We start from the raw sequence: 15,050 nt of genomic DNA on the forward strand, positions 1-15,050 counted from the left end.
AAATAATACCGCCTCCTAGTACGGAGATGTTTTCAAGCCTGCCAGGAGAGACTCGATTCTGTTGTTGACCATGAAATCACCACACCTACCCAGCACAGGCACCCGAGCAAAGATTACAGGGGAAGCCCCACCCGCAACCTAGGAAACTCTCAGTCCCGGGCAGCACGTGCCAGGCATCAGAACAAGCAGAAACATACTTTGGGATTTTAGTAATATTCCCAGGTCTCTTGAAACAGAATCTCCTTGCCTAATATGTATGTCCATTTGATTTTCAGAAATCTGATTCTGTTACCTTTTTAGGATCATATTGGATATAAAAGGAATGGATCTCCTATATGGCTAGTCAACTGTTTTGATTCTGTTTCATTTTTAAAGAATAAAATGATCCTGCCCGGCCGCAGGTGGCTCAGCAGTTGAGCTTCGACCTAGGATCCAGGCGATCAGGGTTCGATTCCCGGTCAGGGCACATGCCCGGGTTGCGGGCTCGATCAATGACTCTCTCATCATTGATGTTTCTCTCTCTCTCTCCCTCTCCCTTCCTCTCTCTGAAATCAATAAAGATATATTTTTTTTTAAAAAGAATAAAATGATCCTGAAATGTAAGTGAGCAATTTTGGGGAGACAGAAAGCATAGTAAAATTTCAATATGTGTCATTTTCTAGAGGAATGATTTCTAAGTTAAATTTTAAATCAGGAGCTGGAACCACTGTCAAAAATTTTTAAAAATCCCATTCACATAATTAAGGCACAGAGCCTCAAGGACAAGGCTGGGGAGGGTGCTCACAGCACGTTGCTGCAGGGCTGTCTGTCCCTGCCAGCAGCAGGGACAACTATGCAGATACAATCCCCCGCCCCCCTGTAATTTCTCAGAAGTAACTTAAGTCCAAAAGGTCATAAGGGATGAATCACAGACAAAAGAGAAAGGCCTTCAGGGCCCTTTTTTATCATGCTCTAGAAGGACATCTATTCCAGAAACCCTTCAAAGAAGTATCCAGGGGTCCTGCTGGATTTTATGGGTGCTTCAGCTTGATGAATCCTAGTCGCCTCTCTATCCAAGGGTTTGCAACTTTTGAACTGATAGGTGGTCTTATGTTTCCTAGTTGCTTTTATTTTCTAACATCTCAGCCTCTGGAATTGTTACTTTTTCATCATTTTAGCTTCTTGTTTCACCCTTCTAACCTTTTATTTAGCACACCTCCCCACTCACTTTATTTAATAGTTTGGACCGTTTTTTAAGTGTTTTGTATTCTAATTGAGTTGTGTGGTTTTTTTAAACCTTACCCAAGGATATTTTTTCCATTGCTTTGGGGGGGGAGGGGACATCGACGTGAGAGACGCATCTATTGATTATTCCTGCATGAGCCTGCAACCAAGGCACATGTCCCCTTGGCCGGACCGAACCTGGAACCCTTCAGTCCGCAGGTCGACACTCTAACCACTGAGCCAAACTGGCCAGGGCACTAATTGAGTTTTGAGCAGGAGGCAAGCCTGGTAGGCAGGGGAACCCCTTAGAGAGAGGGTGGCCGTGCTCCTCCCCTTGGGTCAGAGACAGGCACCTTTACAGCAACCTTAACAGTGCCACAACTCCCACAGGAGGCCCAGGGCTCTCTCCAGGCTTCTAAGAATACGGATTCCCTGAGGGCAGAGTCCACCTTGCTTAAGAGCCGCAGACTGTGCTGTTTTTACAGTTCTGCCCTGTGATTCTCCTGAACCAATTTACCTGACTCTGGGAATTTACCTCTGCTGCATGCAACCAAGCTTGTTAATATTTCATGTAAAATTAGGCTGACTGCTCTATCAGCAGGTCCCTGGCTTCACACAGTCGTTGCCAACAATTTCCAATGACTAAAGGCTTCTGTTGTTGTTACTTGTGATTGTGCCCTGGAAGGCTGTTACGGTGTGTTTATCATCGGTCTGTGTCATGACTAATGTGACTTCCATACAGCACTTTTCTTTTCAAAAATGGTACTGCATCCAGAGGGGCTTCATCAGCAACACAAAGCACACCAGGTGCGACCCAAATTCTGCACACACGAGATTCCCCAGAGAACACAAAATCACCAATAGTGAGTTAAATTTGTAAGAAACCAGAAACCATTTCCACTAGATACCAGACCTATATACTATACAAAAGATTCCATCACCACAGAAAACAAATAGGAGAGCTTTAATAGTTTTTGCTTCCCCCCTCAAAAAAAAACCCACAAAAAGAAAGCAAACACATCCCACCTCACTAACCACTTTGGTGACAATAGTTAGCTCTAGCGTACAGAAAAGAGATCGTGGTACTTTGCTAATAGCAACCAAAAACGAAAGCACCCAGCAGAAGACGTGGTCCCAGCAGGTCGCGCCCCAAAACACAGAAAACCGGGAGACACACCATAAACTCAAAATCCCTGTCCCGATGCTCTTCTACACAATCCCCCAAAGCTACCCTTTTAAAGCTGAATGTAATGTTTAGATTAAACTATTTTGTGCATCAAGTAAATTTCTGTGGATGGGGGAAAAGTGGGGGACACTTGTTATGATCTGCATGTCAGCCAACTCAGGATAGCACTGGGTTGTGCATCCCCCAAAGAACATATCTTTTAAAAATACTGATTTTTATTTTATTTTTATTTCTTTTTTTTAGAGAGACAAGAGAGAGAGGGAGAGAGAAACTTTGATGAGAAACACTCATCAGTTGCCTCCTGCATGCCCCCTACTGGGGGTTGAGCCTGAAATCTGGGCTAGGAACTGAACCGGTGACCTTTTGGTGCACAGGACACTCAACCAATTGAGCCACACTTGCCAGGGCCCAAAGGACATATCCAAGTATAAAGATTATTGATAGCAAGGAAGGCATTCCCTTTGGAAAACCTTACGGGGAAATTCAGATTTGTAGGCAAACATGTTACTGACAGAACCCTGTTTCCATTTACCTGGCAATGAACCAGAAACAGATAAAGATTCTCTTTGATCCAACAAAGTTCATTAAAGTCCACGGCCACTGAAAGCATCCCAAATTCTGACCACCTACTTCAAATCACAATGGCCAAATGACAGCGAATTTATTAATAAGCAAAAAAATCCACCATTCCTACTAGAAGAAATTCAAAGAGCAATAATTGGAAAAGCAGTAACTGACTAGTTGACACTGGAGACGCAGCAGTAAATAAGACAGTACCCCTACCCGCAAAACCTTACAGTCTAATTGGGAAAAGAGACAACTGAGCACATTTACAACTCAGATGGGTAAATTCAAGGTAGTAGGGAAGGACATGAGAGGGGGCACCTAACCCAGTAAGGAGCTGAAGTCTAAAACTGCCTGAATGAACAGGAGTTAAACAAACAGGAAGGCGGGGGGTGGGGAGAAAGGAACGGAAGAAAGCAGAATTCTAGAGAAAGTATAGTGCATATTAGAAGGCCAGTGATTCAATGTTGCTGAAGAGACAGGTGTAAGGGGGTGGGCTCAGCTTCTGAAGGACTATAGGTGTCTTATTAAGGAGTCTGACTTTTAAGCACATGATCTAAGATTACTCCTCCAGTAGGATAAAGCTACAGTAAGAAAAAAATAAAGTAAAAAGGGAACAAGGCTGCAGGTAGAGATTACCAGTAAACGGAGATAGTTTTAAATAATCTAGGGTAGAGATAAGGTGTCCTGAAGCCAAGACGGAGAAAAGATGTAGGAAGAGGAGCGATGATGAGTGAACAGAACATTAGTGAACAGTAACACTGAACAACTTTCATTTTGCTTTTCACAGTTGTCACAATCTAGTCAATTCGGCATCTCCCCAGGCTCTGGTTAAAGGGGCTGAATTGCCCCATTCATTGACCAAAAAGTGGTCCTGACAGTAATGACCTAGACCAGCAATTTTGAACTGGTGCGCTGCAGGAATTTTTAGAACATGCAACACCTGACTATTTAGTCAGGGCACCGACCTCTCTTCCCTTAGATTGTGAAATTAAAAAAATGAAACAGCCAACACAACAATAGCCATCCAGTGCAAATGAAGCAAAATTATACTTGTTTTTTCTGGTCAGATCAGCAAAAACTATAATACATTTTTTGGTGTGCCACAGACTTTTAGTAATTAGTGTACGTGTGCCGTGAGATGCAAACGGTTGAAAATCGCTGACTTAGACAGACCAGCATCTGACCCAAGTCCAAATGCATCCTCAGGACCAAACCCAGCAAAGCGGCTTTCAGTTTACCTTCCACCCGGGCCCAGAACACCAATGTCTCCATGAACCTGATGCCAAAATCATGCCGGCTAAAAACAGTATCTGAAGTGCTAAAATTTACATTAAAAACATAAGTAGCACCCTGCTGGGCGTGGCTCAGCGGTTGAGCATCGACCTAGAATCCAGGCGATCGGGGTTCGAGTTCCGGTCAGGGCACAGGCCCAGGTTGCGGGCTCGATCCCCAGACGGGGGTGTGCAGGAGGCAGCCGATCAATGACTCTCTCATCATTGATGTTTCTATCTCTCTCTCTCCCTCTCTCTGAAATCAATACAGATATATTTAAAAAAACAAACAAAAAACACACACACAAAAAAAACATAAGTAGTTTCTAAGAGGTAGTTTATCACAGTTATTCTGATAACCGCAAGTATTTAAATTCCATTCAAAAGCTATGCAGCAGGCATAAAAGTTGCAATACCTGAAAAGTTAGAGAAGGCAGAATTAATTTGAAAACAATCTCCAGGAAAAGGGCCTCTGATTTACTAGAGGGTCGTTAATATTTACAGATAGAAGATGTATTTCCACACAGGCCTGGTACCTCCAGTCCACTGACAGGAAAGACGGAGCCGACGCTGAGCGGGAGCACCGTATGTGCAGACAGGGGGAGGGGTGGTAATCTGAGGAAGGGAAGAAGTGGGGAAGGGGAGGACAACGGAGGTGCAGCAGGAAAAAGGCAAGGTGTCTCGTTCAGGCCGCCCTGTCATCCAGCAGTATGACCGGTTAAGGGCTAAAAAGGGGGGGGGGGAACAGTGTTTCCAGGCTTTTATATGATTGCACTGCAGCCCCAAGCTATCAAAACCACACCAGCTCTCCAAAAAAGAAAAAGCACATAAAGGTCACTTAAGCAACTCTGCCTACTGAGGCTATAATCATTAGCTATTGTTAGGAAATAAGAAATATTGGGAATAAGAGCCTTGAATTTCAAAGGCTCTAATCTGAATATTATCTTTAATGTTATAGGCAGAAATCCCACAAACGTCTGCCATCTAAAACATGCTATGAAATGACTAAGCATCAGTTTAATATTGAAATTGGAAAGGAGTGCCCTGGCCAGTCTGGCTCCGTGGTTAGAGCGCAGGCCCTCGGACTGAAGGGTCTCAGGTTCAGCGCAGTCCAGGGCATGTCCCTCGGTTGCAGGCGGGATCCTCAAAACCAATCGATGTCTCTCTCTCACACCAATGTCTCTCTCTCTCTCCCCCTTCCATTCTCTCAGATAAGCAATGGAAAAAATATCCTCAGGTAAGGATTAAAAAAAAAAAAAAAATTGGAAAGGAGCAAAGCAGTAGGTAGAGATACAGTGAATAGATAAGAGTTTCAAAACATTAAAAGTGATTTTCTCGCTTATGAATCACCTCACATTTTAAAATTGCAGGCTTATAGGAATTCTAAAGACATCTGTAAAATCTGAACAAATCATTTCATTGAATAAGAATTGTTCGTTGTAGTAATCACATTCAGCTCCATTTTTTAATACAGGCCAATACTGAGCTCTTTATTTCACTTTAAGAAGATGAACTACAACAGAACATCAAGTCTAAATTAACTAGATACCATTACGCACCACATTTAATATTTTAAAAATAACCAACTGATTTTTTAAAAGTGTTTTTCGTTTTTTCTCATCAATTTTACTCCAGTATTTGTATTACTTAAAACAATTAAGAACCCACAGATTATGCACCTTGATCTGAAAACCAGATAGGGAGCCATATACATTTTTTTAAATAGGCTCAGTTTTCACCAGTTGCATACACAAGGTTTTATACGAGAGTATTGATAAATGCTTATTTCAATTTGTTTATACTTTATTTCAAAGGAATTTGAGGACATAGAATATGTGTTTGGAAAATATTCTTCAATAAAATACAGAATGTTTAGCACCGTATTTTAGACAAAATCGCCATTGTTGTTTAATCTTGCTTGTCAAAATGCTGAGGTGTCAAATTTGCAATTTTACTAAATACACTAGAGACGAAGAGGGGGGAAAAAAACTAGTTCTCCACTGAAACACAACTCAAATTAAACTGAGAAGTATCTTTACTTCAGTAAGAAAGGAATAAAATCAAACATAAATAATTGTGAAGGTGGGACCAGAACAAAGACACTTATCAAAAATTAAAAGATTCGGATTTAATTTCTACATAAATTAAAATCTTGATTATTTGCTTTATGTTCAGTTATCCATTTCAGAAAGGTATTCACAAGATTCCCTCAATTAGCTACCCGTTACAATCTGTTATAAATGAATCGTATTTTCTTTATTTTCACATAACTTTTCAGGATCCTGTTACTGTCAACAAAAAAGGTAACTTTGGGGGTTTTGGAAAACCAATAGCATCTCAACGAATCTAAATGGCTGCACTACTCTCAAAAGCCAGAACTATTTTAAGAAAACTTTGCTGGTTATCATTAAGCACAAAACAAGTAACTTAAAACAATTCTGGAGCTGTCTCACATCCAAACACTCCAGACGGTTACTGGGGCCACTGGGCTACATCACTGGTCGTAATTTTAATTCAAGAAGCGCGACACTGTCCTGATGTCCATGAAATAGAGGGAAGGGCCTCCCCCTCCCTCATGGTGCTATGCCAGATGAAGCCAGGCTGCTCCAAACTGAGCTGTAAATGCAGTAATTCCTGGGAGAAAACAAGATTCCTTAGTCTGAATAGAAAGATTCTGAAGTTCATCTTTATGTAAAAATGTGTAAAAAAAGTTTGCCATAGAGTAAGGTGGAGCTCGCCTTTGTTAGTTAGAACATCGGCTACTGGCAGAGAACTAACGGATCAGTGACACGGCCGCGGCCCTGGGAGTGCTGAAACATACCCAGGCGTACAGAAGAATTCAGTCGATGATAAATGTGCTATTTCCAAACTGTGGAATAATCAGATAATCATTTAATAAATGATTTGGGGGGAAGTGGCCAAATATTTAGGTGGATCTAAAATTACAGCTCTCCATGTCATCATGAAACAGAATAAAATGCTGAGTACGTTAAAGGGTGAAATGTAAAAAAAAAAAAAAAAAAGCTGAGAAAACTAAACTATGTAATTGGGGGGAATGAAAAAGATACCAAAATTATGCCAGAGTCAGAAAACATTAGAAGGCTTGATACTTAAAACACACAGGCACACACACTTTTCTCCGTATTAAATATGTGTACAAAACTGAAAGACCAAAAACCAAACCAAGAAAAAAAAACCTGGGAAAAACTGTAACATAACAAAAGCAATATTCATTCACATTAAAAAGATCAACTCAAAAACAGATTGCAACACAGGCAAAGGATTATGAGCATGTAATTCACAACTACTAAATTTAACTAGCATAAATATATGAAAAGCATTCAATGGAACTAGTAGTTAAAGCAATGAAAAAAGGGGGAAATGGTAACATACAATGTTACCAGAACTATGAACAGATACAACCTTCCTGTAGAGCAGCGATTTTTAACTCTTTTTTTCTCATGGCATACATAAACTAATTACTAAAATTCTGCAGCACACCAAAAAATATATTTTTTGCCAATCTGACCAAAAAAAAAAAAAAAGGTATAATTATGATTCATTCACACCAGACAGTTATTGTGTTGGCTGTTGTCATTTTTTAATTTGGCAATCTAAAGGGAAAGAGGTCAGTGCCCCTGACTAAATACTCAGATATTGCGTGTTTTAAAACTTCTTGCGGCACACCAGTCAAAAATCTCTTCTGTAGAGGAATATGTATCAAAGTTTCAACTGTACCTCTTCCAGCCCAATAATGTCTTTCAGAAAAGTAAACTAAGCTCATCTCTCAAACATGTATGCCTATGAATTCATCAGAATTGTTTGCAATCTTGATAAATTAAACAACCTAAATGCCCATCAATAACAACAAATACATATTAGTGCATCATAAATGAAAATGCCATGCAGCTATTTAAAATGATGCAGAGATCATACATTTATTAACATGCAAAAAATAATCATGACATTTTATATGGAAGTTCCATGTGAGCAGCTGGATGTCTTGTCTTTCAATCTTATTTCCAGCACCTAGAACAGTACCTTGTACACAAGAGCATCCCCAAAAGCATTTATTAAATAGCTGAATTTTAAAAGAGGTTACAGAACAATAATCACAATGAAGTCCCTTCCTCTCTTCCTCCCCACCCCCAACAGAAATATAATTGGAAGGATAGGCACAGAATCCTGATAAAGTAACGGAGTTTTGGTTGTGTGTTTAACTTTCTTCTTTATTCCTCTCTGTATTGTCTAAACCCCTAATATAGAAAGCATTTTTTATTTTTATGATTGGAAAAAGTAACACGATTTTTTTTTAAGAACTCACTTATTTACAATGAACTCCAGAATGTGTTCAGTGACTACAGCTAACAAACTCCAAAAACTAAGAACAATATCCAAATGGCATGGTTTCTTTCATCTTCAAGAAGTATCAGTGCATCTTGTACAGTGTAGCACAGAAGTATCAGTGTCTTGTACAGTGTAGCACCTTTCTCTAATACCAGGAAATACCACACTATACTAACAAAATGCAGCATTTCCAAAAGGAAAAATATATTTTTTCTGTAGTAAAAAGTGGGGGGGAAAACCAACCTAAAAATAATTATTTTCTTAAAGTCTTCCCCATCTCTCATATACCCTATTCTAGTTAGTGGTAAAGATAACCATGTACAATCATGTTTTCTGAGCTAAAAACCCAGTGAACCCACACTAGTAATTTGGCCTATGCGATTCATTTCTTTGTGAAGGTTTATTTCAGTTTGAAAACATTTAAACAATTGAAATATCAAAACTAGCCACATACCCCGTGCCACTGTTCATTCCATCGCCCTGTTTTATTTTATCCACAGACTTAATCACTATTGGAAATATCCCTATTCGGACTTTTATTACGTCCCCCTGGAATGTAAGCCCCGTGAGGACAGGAATTCCTGCCCATCACTGTGTCCCCGGTGAGCGGCATCTAACAGGCCTCAAGAAGGGTATGTTAAATTAATAATGAAAAGTGTGTGTGTGTGTGTGTGTGTGTGTGTGTGTGTGTGTGTGTGTGTGTGTGTGGAGGGGAATGGCACAAACCTAAACAAGACAATTAATAAGAAATTGGGGGAAAAGGAAAGAAAACTACAACGAAATGTACACGCTGACATGACTCAAGGCTGTAACGCCACGGGGAGGTTTGGCGGATATTTTTCAAGGTGGGCAGGTGCCTGACACCTACCTGAGGGCACAGAGCTCTTCTAGAAAGAAAACCCACAGGGAGGTCTCCGGGTGGCTGTGTGCAGCTCCCAGAGGAGTGGAAACGATCACCACCATAATAGAAACGTGGCCCAGGTCAAGAGACAAAAAAAATACACCATGCATCTTGGCCCAGATGGAAAACCGCACGAATCCCCAACCTCATCAAACCGCGCAGGCGGAGCGCAGTCCCCGCTCCCCGGCCCTGCGGTCGGTCGCCTGCAGCCCAGCAAGCCCCTCGCTCGCCACTTTTCCCTCCCCGGGACCCCCGACCCCACCCCTGCCGGTCCAGCGGGAGAGGCAACGGGAGGAGCATTCTGAGGACGAGCTCCCCTGACCCCTCCCTTCCCCGAGCCCCTCCGAGGCGCAAGCCTCCCTCCGCCGCCCGCCCCCGAGGCCCCGAGCCCGCGCGGGCTCCCCCGGCGCCCCTCACTCACGTGTAGATGATGGCCATGAAGTGCATCAGCCACAGCACCAAGAACAGGATGAACCCGAATAAGGCCATTCCCTCCAGGGCCAGGTCCAGCAGCGCCATCCCCCGGCCCGGCCCGGCCTGCTCCGGCCGTCGCCGCGGACAGCGCTCCCGCAGGAGGAGGACAGGGCAGGCGCCCGGCGCGGGGGCGCAGGAGGGGAGGCGGTGGGGAGAGGAAGGGGCGGAGTGGGGTGGGGACGGAAGGGGCGGGCAGGGCCTGCGCGCCCCCGCCGGCGCGCACTCGCCCGCGCGCTGCCCCGGACGCGCTCGCCACTGCCGGCGCTGCGGGGCTCGGGCCGGGCGCTCGGGGTGGCCGTGGCTCCGCGCGCCCGCTCGCCCGCCTCTCTGCGCCCTCGCGGCCGCCGGCCCGACCCTCGCCGCCCGCGCCTGCGCCCCCGCCGGCCTGTCGCCTCGCCGCCGGGCTCCGCGCGCGCCGCTCCCGCGCTGCTCCGCCGCCGCAGCTCCCTACACTAATCGAAACCCGCGGCTTGCGCCCCGACTCCCCGGCGCTCCCCGCCCCGCCCTCCCGGCCCCCGCCCCCAAGGGGCGGTGCGCGCCTCCGCTCTCCGCCCGCCCTGCCGCCTTCGCGTCGGCTGCGTCACCGCCGGAGCAAACCCCGGGGAGGCGTCTCCCGCTGGGTGCCGGCCGGGCTTTCCCCCCGGGCTGCTGTCTGCGGCCGGCCCAGGCGCCCGGGGCGGCCGGCGTTGCAGCCCTGGGCCAGCCTCCCTCGGCGGCCGACTGTGACCCTGTGTCCGACTCGGAGGCCGTCCTCCCTCTGTCCCGCTCTGGGGTTCCAGAAAAAAGACGCGGGGCTCCAGGCGGCCGTCAGGGTCGGCTCGCCATCCAGCTTCCCGCGCTGCGTCCGCAGCCTCCCCGCCGGGCATCGCTCCGAGCGGCTTAGACCCTCCTCCAGGCCACGTTCCTGGGCGCCAGGGCTTCCCCTCGCCTCCCCCCGGCTGCTGTTAATGCTGTGGCGCCTCGGAGCACAGCGGACCCGAGGCTGTAATAATCATCTGGTGCCTCAGAAATCTCTGAGCACCTTAGGGACCGCTTGTAATGTAAAAGAAACTAACTCAGAACGTAAAAGAATCAGTTGCTATTGATGTCCCCTGAGACTCCCCTTGAATTGGGCAGCCGCGTGTGCCTAGTGAGCGCTGGGGATGTGACTAGACCGAGCTGAGATGGGCCCGGAGTGTGAACCACGCACTGGAGGCCTAAGACCATCTCGTTAGTAAATTTTATATTGATTATATGTTGAAACAATAATATATTTGATATGTTGGGTTAAATCAAATAAGTTGTTAAATTAATTTCGCTGTTCTTGTTTTACTTTTTAAATGTGGCTTGCTACTAGAAAATTTTAAATTACACAGGTGGATAGTACGGCTCTAAAAAGGAAAGAAAGGGCAGCCTGGGTAATGAGGCAACTTGGTGTTTATCTTCCTGTAAAATCAGTCCACGGAGATGTTTTAATCTAGTATTAAATGTTGCTGTTTGTTTCTTTAGCCCAGATGAGTTTATATTGTTTCTCGATTGTTTCATGTTTAGACAATGTTTACTATTTCAAGTGATTTCCTTTTAAATAATCCATTACCCCCTTGAGACATTTCAGAATTGAATTCAGTTTTTAAAAGCAGTTTATTTTATCATTGCAATTTGTAGTAGTTAATATAATTAAAGGAGCTACCTCAATCTATGGTTAAATGATAAACTACAATCAAGAAAGAGTTTAAATTAATGTCTGTATTGAGAACCAATCCTGGATTCGCTGTGCAGTTCGTTTTATCTGATTTAACGCCAGTGAGATAGAACAGAGCTTAAAAAAACAAACTTTGATTGTTGATTGTTACTGGTTGATGATGACTTAATGTTATAGCAGGGTAATGTATTAACATAGAATTAACATTACAAATGGAAGTTTTTAAACCTCACTGTGGCAGTTAATCACTTAGAAGACATTTAAAAAACCCCAACAATTGAACCCATTTTAACATTTCTAAAATGGAAATACATCTCACCGTCAGTGATATCTTACAATTAACTGGTAGGTGTTTTTTCTTAATCATATATAAAATAACTGTGCATCTTACAACTAATATCCTCATAGATTTGATGAACTACATCAATTGGTCGATCTAAGCATTTTGTTATATTCTGCATTTCTCCAAAACGGTTTTTTTTTGGAATCTTCTAACAAAGGATTTTATGCAGTATGGACATGGAAAAGCAGGCCAAAGAAAGGTGAAGAAGCAGATGTTCTTAAGAGCTTTTCTATAACTGAGCATAGTCAGTAGATTAAAGATGAGCTGTGTTGTACTGGAGCCTAGTTAAACTTGGTGTATCTGAACCTGGTTGCTAATTTTAAAGCAATAGCTTTAGAATATGTAATCCTAACCTTCTAAAGATAGTATAAAAGTGTAAATTTCTTCCCTGGAGCAGCAGCATTGTAGTCTAGCAAAGACCCTGCCCACTCATTTCACTTTTGGTAGTTAGCATTGTTTTGGTTGGTTGTCTGTCTGCAGGGCCTCTCTTTTAGAAAACCAGTCCCACCAAGTTCAGGGCTGTTGACTGTTTCCTGTGGCAATCCAGTAACAGTATATATATTAGAAATCATACAGCTTAAAGAGCAATGTATGTAGAGGCAAACAAAATCCAAATTTGACTGTCATTTAATGGCCCTAGATATTTTAGTTTATAAAACCTAAACAAGAAAAGAATCCTAAATGTCTGGTTCAAACCAAGTAGTTGGAACACATTTTTTACTTGACCCAAACCCAAACCCAAACCCAAACCCAAATAATTTAATTATAGCTGATTCCAAACTGAAACTGAAATGAAATTGTATTGGGTCTAGTCCCATGCCCTTGAAAAGAGAACAGCAGAAGGCTATGAGAACACAGGTCCGTAAGTTACTTCAGATAAAGAAAACAAACTTTGGGAAGTTGACACTCTTAGTTACATTGTGTCCAGAATGCCTAGACTATATTTAAAAGTTCCTGTTACATTTTTAAAAGTTATAATATTTTTAATAATCAGGATTCTTGCCCGGCCTGGCATGGCTCAGCGGTTAAGCGTCGACCTAGGATCCAGGCGATCAGGGTTCGGTTCCCAGTCAGGGCACATGCCCGGGTTGCGGGCTGCAGCGGATCAATGACTCTCTCTTCATTGATGTTTCTATCTCTCTCTCTCCCTCTTCTTCCCTCTCTCTGAAATCAATAAAGATATATTTAAAAAAATAAATAAAATAAATAAAAAATTAAGAAAATAATCAGGATTCTTGATTTGGGTTGTGCCAAAAAAAAAAAAAAAAAAAAAAAAAATCACCTTTGATGAGAGTCCTAGGTAAATCAAGTTTAAAATGTGACACTGAAAAGCTATGCACAGAAAAAAGACTGAAAGAAATTACACCAAACGATTGAGTATTTGTCTTTGAAGAATAAAATCTGTTGATATTTTAAAATCTGCCCAATATTGTTGACTTTCTGTAATGAGCATTGTTATTGTTTTTATGATGAAAAGTAACCATTCTTCTGTTTTATAAAAAAAGTTAATCAGTGATGAAAACCATATAGGAATTTTGCATAATTTATTTTTTAAAATTATGAGTGGTGTCCTGGCTAGTGTGGCTCAGTCGGTTACATTGTTGTCCCATACACCAAAAGGTCATGGGTTCAATTCCAGGTCAGGGCACATACCCAGGTTGCAGATTCGGGAGGCAATGGATTGATGTCTCTCTCGCTCTCTCCATCCCTCTCCCTTCCTAAAATCAGTAAAAACATATATATTTTTTAAAGGTAGATTCACCAAAAACCATAGAATGTACTACATACACCAAGAGTGAACCCCAGCGTAAACTATGAACTTTGGGTGATGATGATGTATCAGTGTAGGTTCATCAACTGTAACAAATGTACCACTCTGCTACAGAAGGTCGATGTTGACAGTGGGGGATAGAGGGTGCACGTGTTGGGGCAGGGAGTATCTGTACTTCCTGCGAACCTACAATGGCTCTAAAAAATCAAGTCTATTAAAAAAAATTAGTGCTCTGCTAAAAGAAAATTATTGGAAATGTTATGTGTCTGAATAAGTGAGATAAACTAGTTTGTCATTAGCTTTGCACCTTCTAGGCCAGTGATTTTCAATCTTTTTCATCTCACGGCACACCAAAAAATATATTTTTTGCTGATCTGATAAAAAAAAAAATAGGCATAATTTTTATTCATTCACACGAGACGGCAATTATTGGCTGTTGTCTTTTTTTATTTGACAATCTAACGGAAAAGAGGTCGGTGCCCCTGCCTAAATAGTCAGGTGTTGCATGTTTTAAAAATTCTTGCAGCACACCAGTGTGCCTGCCGTGGCACAATGGCTGAAAACTGCTGTTTTAGCCACTCAGATATTTGTTGAACGAGTGAATAAATGATCTATATTGAGAAAAGTCACTGGAAAAATTACTCAACTTTCTTCTTTGTTTGCAAATACTTTAAATTTTTTTCTTGTTGAAAAAATACACACTACCATACTCCTTCTTTTATGTTACAAAATTAGATCAGAGTCAGCATGAGAGTAACTACATATTAGTTCACCTAATCATAGCCTAAAGACCTGCTGCAAAGCCATGCTCTGCTTGACAGAGTCAACAGCATATTTTTATGTCAGTATTGGACATGGTTTGCCATTAGTACAAAGAATCTTTCATATATAAACATTTTAAAGATTACAATTTAGTTCCCGATGGTTAGTGTGTTGTAATTTTTAAAAGACAGATACACTAAATTTTCAGCCCTATAAAAACTTAAAGAAAATAAGGTGTGTGTTTTTTTAAAAAAAAAAAAAAGGGGGGGGTCCTCAAGAAATTGGTAACTTCGAAATTTCAAAAACAAAGTTAGAATTGATCAGAAATTTGTGGTGCTAATGCTAAAAGAAGCTATTTAATTCTTGCCCCTTTTTCCCCCTAAGCATGTTTGAAATGAGAAAAATGTCTTACCTACTTATCAGCTCCAGTGCTTAACTTACATGAGTTTTGTTACCCGTGAAATGGTAACTTTGTAGAAACCTTCAGACCCTCAGATACTATGTTACTGCGAAGAGCCTTCAAATGCTCAAGGCTCCAGGCAAA

General features: G+C 42.3%; 1 protein-coding gene across 1 annotated transcript in view; it reads right to left on the reverse strand.

Annotated features, from left to right (window-relative positions):
• The window catches only part of UGCG (UDP-glucose ceramide glucosyltransferase), a 34,590-nt gene extending 24,209 nt beyond the window's left edge, over positions 1-10,381 (reverse strand). Inside the window, exon 1 of the mRNA XM_081152299.1 lies at positions 9,897-10,381. Coding sequence (XP_081008425.1) covers positions 9,897-9,994 — 98 coding nt within the window. The 5' untranslated portion in view covers positions 9,995-10,381. The remainder of the gene's footprint in view (positions 1-9,896) is intronic.
• Positions 10,382-15,050: the final 4,669 nt, after the last annotated feature.

Source organism: Miniopterus schreibersii (genome assembly GCF_964146895.1).
Source record: "Miniopterus schreibersii genome assembly, chromosome: 11".
NCBI classification, from domain to species: Eukaryota; Metazoa; Chordata; class Mammalia; order Chiroptera; family Miniopteridae; genus Miniopterus; species Miniopterus schreibersii.